At 37.2% G+C, this 14129-nt stretch overlaps 1 protein-coding gene across 5 annotated transcripts in view; it reads left to right on the top strand.

The window, feature by feature from the left end:
* Nucleotides 1-14129, top strand: part of sox5 (SRY-box transcription factor 5) — an 89224-nt gene that overhangs the window by 58564 nt on the left and 16531 nt on the right. For 4 of the 5 annotated variants that reach the window (XM_086146673.1, XM_086146669.1, XM_086146671.1 and 1 more), the window contains exons 8-9: nt 2616-2707; nt 10620-10784. In XM_086146673.1, the coding sequence (XP_086002799.1) occupies nt 2616-2707; nt 10620-10784 (257 nt within the window). The remainder of the gene's footprint in view (nt 1-2615; nt 2708-10619; nt 10785-14129) is intronic. The other variant, XM_086146668.1, reaches the window with a different exon arrangement.

Below are 14129 nucleotides of genomic sequence, written 5' to 3'. Positions count from 1 at the left end.
TGAATGCATTGGACTTGACACCAGACTAAGATGCCTCAGATATACTCTGTGCCAACTTTAATTGTAGTTATTAGCCACTGTTTTATATTGTCATATAGGTATATTGTCATACCTATAAGACTTGTGATCATTGTGCATCAACATTTTCTTACTGAGTTTTATACTTTTTTGTATAGTATAAATAAAAAATTCTCTAGGTTTTGTACAACATATGAGTAGACTCCATCAGGAAACATTAATTATTTGCCATCATTGGGTAACATGTCTGAATACTTGTTGAACAGAAGGATAAATGGCATAACCTAAACAAATCAAATAAAAATTGCTTAACAACAGTTTGCATGCAATTTTTAGCAACCTTAAGTACATCAGTATGAAACAGGACATTACATTTATGTTGAAAGGTAAGTTTTGGGGCCCTAAGACAGCTTGGTGATGAGCACTCTTGTCACAAAACAAGAGGGTTCAATTCAATTCTTGTGGCTGACTGAGGCCTTTCTGTGTGGACCTCACATGTTTCCACCCTGTGGTTTTGCTGTATTCTTTTGCTTCCTCCCACAGGCCAAACCCATGCAATTAAGTTAATTATGATTATATTTTTAAGAATTAATTTTGCAGTTAGGTTCCAAATTTTCCATTGCTGAGAATGTTTCAAAATGTGATTACCAATGGATCTGAGGTGCACCCTAGTACTCATTCAATACTTGTTGGGACTTTCCACCCTATCCCAGTTGTCATCAGCCAAGAGACAGGGTACACCCTGGACTGGTCACCAGTCAATCGCAGGGCCACATATATAGACAGACAACCATTCACTCACTCTCTCATCCTGGGCAGTTTTTTTCATTTAACCTCCTGCATGTTCTTGGACTGTGGGAGGAAACCGCAGAAGATGCAGACACAGGGAGAACATGCAAACTCCATACTGCCGCCCAAGAGGAATACATACTGAGAGTTTATTATATAAGATGTAAATTGGTAGTAGCTCAAATATTAAGATCATTTTTTAAATTATTAGCAGTAAAGCGACTGATCTCAAAGCATTCTTCTCAAATGCAGCATTTGTAGTATCCATGTATTCCAGGAAATTTAAGTATTTGATAATATTAAAATTGTAATTTTAATTGCATGGTTTAGAGTTTTTCAACCTTTTTTCATTTGCTGAGTGTGAGGTGTTACTCTCTCCCTCTATCTGCTTACAGAAAAGGAACATGTTTGCTTTTTTCCATACATCTCCCTTTTGTGAGTGCAATTCACATGAGGAGCATACATATCCACTGAGCCTATGTTTTTTGAGGGAGCAAGGAGAAAAGACCTATCTTCTTTGAATACAAAATCCTGAAATAATTATTTTACACCCCTCACATACTAAAGCAAATCATTTTTCAGCATTTGCAGTCTTCTCTAATAACTATTTCATTTTTAGAACCATGTTATATGGAAAAATATGTCAGTGGAAGGACACATCAATCTCAAGTTCTGTGTCGCTGGCTGAAATCCTGATAACTGAACATAGAGTTCAGTTCTAAAGCTCTTTGAATGTTAAGTAATTGTAGATACTTTAATATGGTTAAGAGACAGATCACAGTAATACCTAGTTGCTGTGAAAGAGCCTAATAAAATAACAAACCCTGGGGCCCACCACAACCCCATCTCTTATATAGTGGAAACTCCACACCGTCTATTGGAACCAAAGAAGTCTCAGATTAGAGGTGGAACATCTTCAGGAAAATAACACTCCAGTTGCCACACAACATGATTATCAAAGCAAAATACAATGCTGTAAATAAGTCAGTAGTAATTAATTTCATTAGCAACATAAATTCAAGCTTACTAATATGTCAGTAAAGTACATCATAGCACATTTTCACCCCCTCCTCAACTATGAACTTGTTTTCCTGTTCCTGTCTACCTAGTAATTATAGCAAGTCCTATCTGCACCTGGTCTCTAATAATCCTCACTCATCCTCTTCTCTCTTGTACACAGTGTCTCCATTTCTCTGCCCTTCTGTTATCACTGACATCCCCCATTTTTTGTAAATTTATGCATGATTTTTAAACGGGGGGGATTGAATTTTAAGACATGGAAATGGACTGGAAAACAGAAAGTAAGAGATGGGCACGAGAGCAATTAAAAAAGCTGGAGAACAGAAAGTTGAGGAAAAAAAAAAAATTGATAGTAAAATTAGAGAGCAGCAATCGGCAGTGGTGACACTTAATTGTAGCACTGGGGCCAGCTTTATCAGAATCCCCTCACCTCGCTGCCCTTTGTCAGGGGTATTAACAAGGAAGGCACACAATCAAGCTTTTCATTAAGGTCCTACTCACAGCACACACAAAGGACAGCTTAAACAGCTGCAGAGAGGGACTTAGGTAGTAGCAGAAGGGGAATGATGGTGTGAGATGTAAGCATGTTACAAAAGTGCACTGAGTAAAAAAAAAAAAAAAAGACAGAACATAGAAACATTTACACAAGGCCTATTTATTTGATTCAATTGTCATTTTGATATATTTTTTCCTGATTTAATTTCAAAATGTTTTGAGTTAAATATGCCCAAAAAGGAGTTGCTAAAATTGTCAAGACTGAAAATGCAATTTCTTGCGGTTTGTATCAGGTGACCCCTACCCTCTCCAGCTCATTCCAACAACAATGGCTGCTGCTGCTGCTGCTGCTGCCACACCTGGCCTAGGACCCCTACAACTCCAGGTGAGACAGTAGCATGCTCCTATCTGGAAATAATTTAGTGTGTGATTTTTTTATTTTTTTTTTGAATGTTGTCTACTAAACAGTTTTTGAAAGTAGGTCATATGTCACTCATAGAAACCTGAAGTTAAAACTCAATAGAGTTATATAAAATGAACATATTGTATACTAGTTCAGTAAGTATCAACAAAATGCATACAAATTGATTTTTTTTTTTTTTGAAAATTAACAAAAGATCTTCAGAAGTAATTCAGAAATTACTGATAAATATCATTAAATTTACCCAAAAGGAATATGTGGCTAATTATACAAAAAAAAAGTCAGCAATAAATTTTTTGTCTTGACAATATTACAGATTCATTAGGAAATGCTGGAATGTGAGTCACCAAGCAGTACAATAGTTTGAATTCAGTATTGTTGTTTTTTTATCTGAGGAGAGGGACAAACACAAATAAATTAGTAATAAATAAGAGAAAAAGAAATATAAAATTTGATGGTAAACATGTTCTTGTAACTATCTGTGGTATGTTTGAAATACGTAAGTATTTCAATACATAAGTGTTTCTTGTAAGTCGAGACAAGTTTTGTTGCAGGGAAAGTCACCATAGCTATTCTGTATATTCCGATAAATGGCTTAGTTTTTATTTTAACATCATTGGCCTTACTAGTAAAACACAAATATGACAAATATAAGCCATCCAAGCTATTCTTCAATAAGAAGAGGCTTCAAATTTTTGTGTTACATTGTTGAAGATGTGGTCATCAAGCACGACAAGTGATTCTGATTACCAGGGTTTACTATAACCCTAGTTATAGTTGTGATTTTTATTTATTTATATATTTATTTGTTTGTTTATTTATTTATCGTAATACTGTAATCTTTCCTGGACATTAACTAAACCCCAATTTAAGACAAGATAAGATAAGATAAACTTTATTGATCCCCATTAGGGACATTCCTTTGTCACACCAGCGTAAAAGTCATAATGTCAAAAAAAAAAGGAATCATAAAAAGAAAAAGATAAAAGAAAGAAATAGAAATAGAAAGGCAGAAGCCACGGACTGGGATAAAAAAGGATAAGAGAGACAGCAGAGTTAGGTCATGAAGTGCGTGGGTGAGGTAATGAATGGGGTAGGGTAGTGAGATTGAGGAACTGTGGAAGCAGCATAGGTGCACTCAGGCCGGTCAGAGCTGTGTGACTTCCGCTGCTGGTACTTGGGATCTTCGGTGACTGAATTGCACTTTTTGTAAGTCGCTTTGGATGAAAACGTCTGCCAAATGACTGTAATGTAATGTAATGCTGTTGTACAGTCTGATGGCCCTAGGCACAAAGGAGCGTCTGAAGCATTTCGTTCTTCACCGGGGGGGGGGGGGGGGGGGGTGAACTGTTGGCTGAAGGAGTTGCACATCAGCCACAGCTCATCGTGCAGGGGATGGGAAGGACTGTACAGGATAGCACACAGTTTGTTCTTTACCCTCTCCACTGCCACCAATTGAAGATGGTCCAGGTTCAGTCCCACCACCGAGCGGGCTTTCCTCACTATCTTATTGAGCCTATTGACCCAATAAGATAGTGAATTTTTAAAACATAATGCCTAAGAAAGTTATTAGACTTGCACTGTCTCAATTTTGCTAAGCATCCAGGGTTTTCACACTTCTCTCTATGAGCTCTTATGTCCAAAACTGAAAGGGAAATTCTGGCCATTAATAAACTAAGCTTTATGATTAATTAAGCAGAATATAGTTGGACTATACAATTTAGGCTGCTAGTTTGTTGTGAGAGATGACATTTGAATTGACATCTGGTTCAGGCTGCCATTTTTAGAAAAGGCCTGATCCAAAGTTGACCCATTTCTTGGTCTATCATTGGTTATTCCTAAACACCAGGATCCCGCCCCTCACTCAGTATTCCGCAGCTGACTCTCCATCACACATCCATGTGGACAAAAAACAACCAAACTGACCACACTTGGACTTTGAACCATGTTAGATCTTGGCCCTTCTCTTCCTGGTGTTAAGGTGTCTAATTCACCTCACTTCGTGTACCTACTTGGCAGGGGAACCCAGCACTGTTCCCTCAAAGCTGCGCGTTAGTGCAATTGCGTCCTGCCCCAGCGTTCTCTGCGCACAGTAAATCTATCCTGCGCACAAAATGAAATCCAAGCTCAACTGTAAATAAAATAAATGTGTTTAATTTATTTACAGTTCAGCTTTGTTGTGCACGGAGAACGCTGGAGCAGTGCATGATTGGGCAAACATGCGGCTTAGAGGGAACAGTGGTACTCACGCCCCTGAGCCTTCTTGTTGCACATTTTCATAATATATGACTCATATGGATAGCTTTACTCACATACATCTTTTAATGCTACACCAAATAGCATTTTTTACAATTGGATGTGACAATATCTGGGCTAAAGTTTTGCAGTGTTGGTATCTGATTTGCACAGGTCAATCAAACAAACTGTCGTCAGTGGAAAATGGGCCTGCTGTAGCATTTGTTTATAATGACTTGTTTGATAGCGTTAGTTTGATAGCGATATTCAACTTAAATTCACTTCTTTTGCGGAGCTCAGGTGGTAAGAGTGGCTGCTTTGGAAAAAAAACATTTCTAGTTTGACTCCCAAGCTCCTTCTTGCTTATCAAAGTGTTGCAAAACATTGAACTACTCCCCCAGTACTGCTAAGTGGGAGCCTAATGGTTCATTCATGAATGGTTAATTGCTGATATTGGATGTATAAATGAATTTGACAAAATAAATGTTCTTCTAATGCCATGGGAACATTCACTAACTTTTAAGTTAAGCTATGTTAAGTGTGTTTAAAAGGGAAACAAGATGGTTACTGGATAAGAAAGTGGTTCGTTTCAGAGACCTGCATAGTTTTACTCCTTGTGAGGGTATCCTCTGCTCTAACAAACCACACCAGCTACAATTAAACCCAAGAAAACTGCCTCATTAAGGTTGTAAACAGCTTTATTTTCTTTGTAACAGTTTCTCACCTGTTTATAGGTTCCATCCTTTGTTTTAAACCAAACGTATCTCAGTAAGACAGAAAGAAAATCTAAAAATTGCAACGCAAGAAGAAAACAGTTAGTATGACGTTAAGCCATGTTTATTACAGTGCAGAACATCTCATCAGTTACAAAATCATTGGCCCTCTTCATCTTAATGTCATAAATTTTCCTCAGTAAAAGAATACATTTGAAGATTGAAATTGCATGGAATTTCTGGCAGTTATTGTGAACTTGAAAAGATGTTTACATAGAAAGACAGAACTCTTGAGAGAAAGAAAGCAGCTCAGTTCTTAGAAAAATGTATCTTCTGATGATTTGAAACTGTTATTAAATAATCTCATAGAGAAAATTTACAGTACTTCACAGTTTTTACAGGCTTGTCACAAAATCATGAGCAGAAATAATTTCTTGGCAACAGAGACATTGGAGAGTATAAGGCTGGCATTTAGCATTTTAATCCAGGGCATGAGTGTGACATTGTGCGTTAGAGCATGGTAATCTGTCTCTTTTTTTGACCCTTGATAATATTCATATTATCTACATCACTCAAATAACTGACAAACAGTCAGCAGGACTGAAAAGAAAAATCCAGTTGGCCAAATGAGAGCAAGAGAGAGCTTGATATTAAAGGCAAGAAAAGGCAGGTATCGTAGTATTATCAAGGATAGTATTTAAAAATATTTGACACATAAATTGTTGGAATGAATGTGTGAGTGAGTGAGTGAGTGAGTGAGTGAGTGAGTGAGTGAGTGAGTGAGTGAGTGAGTGAGTGAGAGCTCGTGTGTGTGTGTGTGTGCGTGTGCGTGTGTGTGTGTCAAGAACGGTCTAAAGAGGGTCAATGGCATGGGTCAGGCATCATATGGAGAGGCAGATGTTGGAACATATTGTCCTGGATTACCAGGCCGTACACCGGAAAGATTGACTGACGAAAAATGAACAGTCGGATGACAGGATGATATTTTGGAAAAAAAAGACAGAGTGAGAGCAAGAAAGACAAAGAGAAAAAAAAATTGGAGAGCACATAGATAGATGAGGCAATCAAGAAATCTGTTGATCCACTTGCTTCTCCTGAAAGTCTCATGTTGAACAGAAAAAGGGCACCACAGCATTTTCTCAATGCCGATGGAATATATACTATGGTTTGGAGATCAAGAAAATGCTTTTTTGCTTTTTTGATAGGGAGTTATAGACCCAATGTCTAATCAATATGCAGTGACTATATGTGATGTTTGTGGATAAAGCTAAAACTTTCCTCCTGTGAGAGAAACACTGTTTTCTTTTACTTTGAGTCTTTGGGCCAATATGTAATGAATTAATGAAAGGAATGAATGACAGTCATAGCAAAAGGAAAAGTTAATGAAGAGGGAAAATACATCAGTATCCAGACCACACTGGGAGTTTTGCTGGGCAGTTGGGACAATTAGTCCAGGATTTTGCAATATGCAGAGTATGTACAACCCACAAGAGCGTGTGTTAGGCAATGAAATACAGCTTTAACATGTATAATTTTTAAAACTAAAAATGGCAAATTTGATTAAGTAATTCAAGCACATTATGCAAATGATACCTTTGATTACAAATATGGGCATTAGCTCCACACTCCAGCAATGTTTACCTTTATTTGTAGACAGAAAAGATGTCTGAGCAGTACAATAGTATGAGTTGCAGATTTAAACAATGTGTGCTGTTAACTTTGACACAAAAGATCAGGTGAACTGGTAATGAAACGAAAGCTGATGATTCACACCATCCAAACATACACAAACAAGTGTGAGTGCATGCAAAAAGACAGACTCAATGAGTAAATAGTTAAATTTCCTCGGGCTTGCCTCTCATTAGTTGAGCTGAGGATGAACAGACATAGCAAGAAGACACAAACTGGGGACGTTATGTAAAGAGCATATGCTGTCCACCTAACTGTTGTATGCATACATACAACAATTAAGTGGACAGCATATGAAGATACTCACTGTCTAACGTTTGTGAAATTGGAAAAAAAAATGAAGAACAGTTCATAAAAAAGAGGCAGCTGCACCCGCATATGCACAACTTAGGCTTGTGTTTGGCTCTTGTGTGACATTTCAAATTCCTTCGACTCATCCTACAACTACAATTCATTTTCCCCTTTCAATCATTGAGTTCTGTGTGTGTGTCCCTCTTTTCCTGTGTGTTCACTCCACCAGTCACCCCAGGGGGCTTTGCGCTGTCACTTCCTGTTTGCTGACATGCATGTCGCTGTGGCAATGCTTTGGGCACACTCTGTAGTGCCTCTGCTCCCACTGTGTGTGTGTGTGTGTGTGTGTGTGTGTGTGTGTGTGTGTGTGTGTGTGTGTGTGTGTGTGTGTGTGTGTGTGTGTGTGTGTGTGTGTGTGTGTGTGTCCGAGAAAGAGAGAGAGAGAGAAAGAGAGAGAGAGTGCTAGGCTTGTGAGCATAAGTGTTTGTCATTGCTCGCTGCCCCATTGAGCAGGCTTTGAGTGACACTAGCTGGCCTTGTAATGGAACTCAATTCACTCCACATAGAAAGGGCCTTTGAACCACTGGTCCGAATATGGCAGGACACACAACGGCACATGCACAAACACATTCACACACTGCCTGTGGTCTACTCACTAGGGGGCTTTGCTTCTAGGAGCATTGGAAGGCTAGAGGGAAGGGTTGCCCCTCCATTTCCTCTCTGAGTATAGATATTAGAAAAAAGTGATTGAGCAAAGGCTGATCTGATATCAAGGAGCTGCTCATTCAAGTTCCATGTCAGAAGTTTATATTAATTTAACCAGCAGTACTTTGTCTATTTTCAAACATGCATTCAAAAACAGCTATTTTGATTAAATATAAATTTATTACTAAAAACAAAATCAAATATAAAGATAAAAGGGCAAGGGCTGTACAGTCAGATCTTGGACTGAGTGCAAATGGGGAAAACTTTATGTCAAAAACAGCTCGATATCCATGAATTGTTCCCCTATACTCTGTCAAAATGGAGCAGACAAGTTGGCCTCGACCTGTATGGTTTTTGCATTAAGTGATTGATGTACCCACTATTTGGATACGTTTGAACATCATAGCACACAATAAATAGAAAAAAGCTGTCAAAGGTAAACACTACTGATAACCCATCTTTCAAAAGTAATGATTAAAATGGGTTTAGAAAGGGGAAGTTCAGTGTAAATTATGATGATGCTTTGTACTCGTATATGATTTCTCAGGGTACTGCAAAAAATGCAATGGTTTAAATAAATACCCTAACTTTCCCTTGAGTGTGATTGAGAGTGTTAATGGTTTTTCCTCTGTATATTTGATCTTTTGACTGAATGACAATCGTTCAAATGTGAAGTCTGCCTTTTCCTTGTGTAAACTTAAGGAATTATAACAATATTTAGTGAAGCTGTAAACAATCTTTGTCTATTTGAAATTTGGGAATTTGGGGAATTTTGGGAAGTTTGGTAATTCAGGAAAAAAACAAAGAAGAAAGGTTGCTGTAACAGTATAAATACATTACATCAGATTTGCAGTGTTGCAGTGATTAGTGTTAATCCCACATGTGAGTGACAGTCAGGCTGAGATTTTTGTGATATCAAATATTACTTTCTTTCTAATTATCCATGTCTGCACTGTAATTTTGTTCAGAGATTTTTCTTGTTAATATAAAAATAGATGAATGTTCTTTATAGTAGATAGTAGAGTGGACCAGGAGTTTATGTGACACTGTCAAGGCTGATAGAAAAAGGTTCAGTGAAAGAGAGAGGAGGCGGAATGGCAACGACAGAATCTCTTCCTTGTCCATTTGCATAAACCAGCCTTTGTTTGACGGTTGTGGCCAGCAGCCAAGCCCTAACAGAAGGACAGAAGTTAAACTAGAAAAAGAAAAACAAGAATGGTTCTGCTCAAGAAATAAGAAACAGCAATTATAACTATCCCTAAATAACACATCTGTTACTTCTTGGGAAAAAAAGCCAAAACAAACATTGTATTTCTCTTCAGAGGAACAAAAAACAATTCTGAGGAAGGAAAATAGCATCTCGAAGATTTGAATTAGTCAACATGAAAGCCATTAAGCATTACAGGATTATTTTGAGGAGGACAGCAGAAAGACGTGTTTACGACTATTGAAGCTCCTTCCAAGTGGTGAATATTATTTTGTGTCTGTTGTTGTGAAAATACTGGCCAGAGTGTGTTGTGTATTATTCAGTGGTATTGCATAAATACTCACGAACCATAATGCTTTTATTTATCTGGAAACTAATTAAATACATAAACAATAGAGATTAAGAAAATCTTCTTTTGGTTGCCAAATTCTATTTTATTTATAAAAGTTATAATTTTAAACATGTTCATATCTATTTAACACTACTTTTTTATTGTAAATCTACATCTAACATCAGTTTGCCCTGAACATTTCCATTTAGCATGTTCTTTCCCTTTTTTTTATTTTTTGCACTTTCCTGCCTCTCTATTTCCCTTTCTATCATCACATTTTTCACCTTGAGCAAGAGCTCAAGTTCTCCAATGTGACCTCGATATTCCTTTCTCCAACAATGCACCTGGAGGGGACATAGCCATCTTAGGCCTGTCAAAGAGGCTGTTAGCCCTTCTCCCATGGGATCAGGATGGGGGGAGGGAGGGTGGAATGGCGAGAGATGACAGTTGAAATGTCCCTCTCTATCGCTCTTCGTCACAAAAACAGAACCAAAGTCACTAATGGCCTATTCTTAAAGAGCTTTTTAGTCAGCTCCTCTTTTTGTTTGTGTGCTCTTGAGTATTCATTTATTCATGCTGCCTTTTCCACTCTTTTCTTTCCCTCCTCCCCTACCTTTTACCCCTTTTTCTCCTCTTCTTATATCTCTTTATGGCCCTTGTCTTCCCTCCACATGGTCTATCTTACCTTTCTGTTTGACGTTGCAGCAGTTGTATGCAGCTCAGCTTGCAGCCATGCAAGTTTCCCCTGGGGCCAAACAGCACGCAGGCAGCCTCCCACCCCAAGCCAACTTGGGAGGACACTCCCCACCAACCAATACACATTTGCAGAGTGACAAAGGTCAAAACTCTCCAATACCAAACAAGAGCAAGGTAAAGAGGAAAATTAATATGTTTGAAAATGGTTGCGCATGATTGTATTGTATTACATGATTGTATTTGTAATACTGGAAAAGCCAATGAAATGGAAGTTTAGTAGATCATCAGTTTTAACCAAGCAAAACATTTTTATTCCAATCACCTACATGTTTAATTTTTTTGTGTTGTAAAAAAAACTATTTCAGGTAACCAAGTAACTGTACTACCCTGTCTCTCAACAAGGGTTCACGAATTCTTAATCTTTATATATACCATTCCTTTTTAAATACTGTAAAAGGAAACCATAGAACAAACAATCTTTTATGTTTTCATTTTACATTTGATTTTTTAATTACTTTTACAGGTTTTTGCTTGAAACGTAAAAATTTTATTATTACATTAATTTATTATTATTGCTTATATTAATTCCAATTGAAAGGAAATCATTAAAAGTTAGTTTCTTAAACTAATTTCCCATTTGGAAGGGTGAGACTGTTACTCTGGCTGTCTTAAACAATCATAAAATATGTGAGGAATTTTTTTGTATGTTTGGTTGTTATGTCATGTATGCTGAAGTAGGACTTTTTAAAAGAAAAGTACTTTGTTAGTTTGTGAAATCATTAGGCTTCAACATCTGTTGACCTGAAGGATAAATGTATCATGTTATTTTACTCATATCTTTTCTCTCTAATGAGACTAGTTTATTTTCATCTATTTGAAACCCACTTTTCTTTTTTAAGTTATAACTTTGCATTCTCTGACTGATTCAAAGAAAAGCATGGCCTCATACATTTTTTATTCGAGAATGGCACGTTTGTAAAGAAAAAACAAATACTAATTATTCTACAAACACATACAAACACACACAATTATATACAACCAGAGATAGAAGAAAACAAATGTATGTATTTTTTCATCTTGAGGGTAATATATGTCTTCATTTTATCTGTTCATCAGGACAAATCCCCACAAAATATTCTTAAAACGTCTGGATTTCCATCTTAAACAGGTTAATATTGTTGTTCTTCATAGGACTGAATTGTAGACAGGAGTGTACTTGCTAAGGCAGTCTTTTTCTAAATGTTTACCTTTCCTTTTAACTGGCCTTTCTAATATTACAACACAAATGTCTTGCTGAGAATGTTAGCTGCTGCATGACCAGAGTTTTCTGCTTGTCTGGCAATTTTTTTTAGCTTTCTTTTTTAATCTCTCAACCCTCTGTGCAATCTTCCAGTACAAAACATAGTCACCTTCTGCAAATCAAACACTGCTGTATTATCACAAATCTCTAGGTGGTATATGGTCATATTAGATTTAAGAATGTATGGGTGTTGGTGCAATTTTTGTGTTAATCCAAGTGGAATTCAATGAATATGTGGTCAATCTTTGAGATTCTGAGCCCATAAAAATTCTAAGATGTTGCTCAGTCCCCTTCCAGCCATTGGTCCTCAAAGGCTTCCCCCAATTTTGTAGTTATCAATCATCAGGCAACGAACACATTACTGAAAGAAATTCGTTTTTTGTGGAGGAACATGTTTGGAGCAACACAGTTGGAATATCTGAATTTATACCTGTATCTGAAAAAAGACAGGAAAAAACTTTTTTTTAAATGGTATCTTTCAGTATTTGACTTATTTTTGCCTATCTTTTCCAATTATGCACACACACACACACACACGCGCACGCACGCACGCACGCACACACACACACACACACACACACACACACACACACACACACACACACACACACACACACACACACACACACACACACACACACATTCATAGGCACACAGTACATATTACCATATATATGGAGTTGGGCTGACAGGCAAGTGCTGTGGCCTGTGGAAGGGAGAAAGTGTTGAGCCGCAACAACCTCCTTAGTCCAACAGGAGTGAATGACTGGGCAGCTGTCCTACATGGACCCAGACAGGCTCCATGGAGCCATAATGGCCTATTGACCACAGTGCTATTTGATGTTACTGCCCCATACCGTGACCATGTTCAAGAGCATAACACAAATATGAGATAAGCCGTCTCTAGTGATTTATTTTTATTTCACTCATTTTGTGTCCTTCCTAATATCATCTTGACTATTTCTTTCTATCAACCTCTCCTCTCTCCTCATCTTTTCTCTCAGTCTCTCTTTGGGTGAGTGACATGTATATTTAAGAAGTATGCTCCCCCTGAGGGCTCCATCTCCGGTCTCAAGTCATTTAGAGACCTGCTGCCTCTGCTCACAGCTGTTTGGACTCAGGCACACACAGCTTAAGTGCTTTACCCTAGGGTGAGACAGATTCACACACACAGGAGTAAATGTAAGCACACACACTCACAGGTGTTGAACAAGACTCCATGCCAACTAGAAACCATGCAGCCTCAGCAGACAGGCACATAAACATATCTTTGTAGCATATATAAAGCTTTCTTTTAAGCAAGACTGGAGCTATAGATGAAGGCAGGCATGAAAACAGAACCATACATAAGTGCAATTCATACTGTGCACCATATGTGGCCTTACTGCATGAGTCACACGTACATTGAGCACTGAAATACTGTACTTTAGTGAAAGAGGTATTTCCTACTTTACATACCTGTGTGTTTATTAGGCAAAGTAGTAGCAAAAATGTTAGAATAGCAATATTTTACTTCATTCTAATTTGACTTCAAGGAAGGGAAGACTTATGAATTTTACAGATTACAGAATCCTGAAATGAATGTCACAACCTCATTTAGCCGATATATAATGTATGGGTGAAAACTGTTTCTCGACAGGACTAATGCTACCTCATAACTGTTTGTCCTTGTATTGGATACAAGTTTTGCAACATGAGTTTAATGTATGTAATTCTGAACATTTTGTAAACATAATAATTGGACTTTGTACACTAAAAACATACAGCTTAATTATTTTATTTTTCTTGTACAATTTAAAGTGTTTTTCACATTAGAAATTTCTCCCACCTGTCCTTTTCTAAATAAGATTCATGAGCGAGTATGGATTCTCTGGTATTTCCTGGATTTCTACTTTGACTATTCACCAATTTATTCACCAAGAAAATATTTTTTTACATAATTATAAAGAATTTAGTGCAATATCAGTTTAAGATACATTTTCCTGATTTTTACCAGATGATTTAGAAAAAAAAAAACTAAAGTTGGGGTACCACAAATTAAATGATTAACTTGAAATAGAGGAGGTGACAAATAAAGGGACCTTATTTGCCAAAAACTGATGCTTCATCCAATTTGTTCTAATTAGGAAAAAGTGTATGCAAATAGAAAAAAATATACAGTCACTCATAATTAGAGGGAAGGAACAAGTCTGAACCATCAAAGGGAGAAAAGAAATGTA

This window comes from Fistularia commersonii, chromosome 5 (genome assembly GCF_037954325.1).
Source record: "Fistularia commersonii isolate RoL2024-O1a breed Wild chromosome 5, RoL_Fcom_v1.0, whole genome shotgun sequence".
In the NCBI taxonomy this organism is placed as follows: domain Eukaryota; kingdom Metazoa; phylum Chordata; class Actinopteri; order Syngnathiformes; family Fistulariidae; genus Fistularia; species Fistularia commersonii.
The sequence above is the reverse complement of the archived record's forward strand: the minus strand, read 5'-3'. Positions and strand labels throughout refer to the sequence as shown.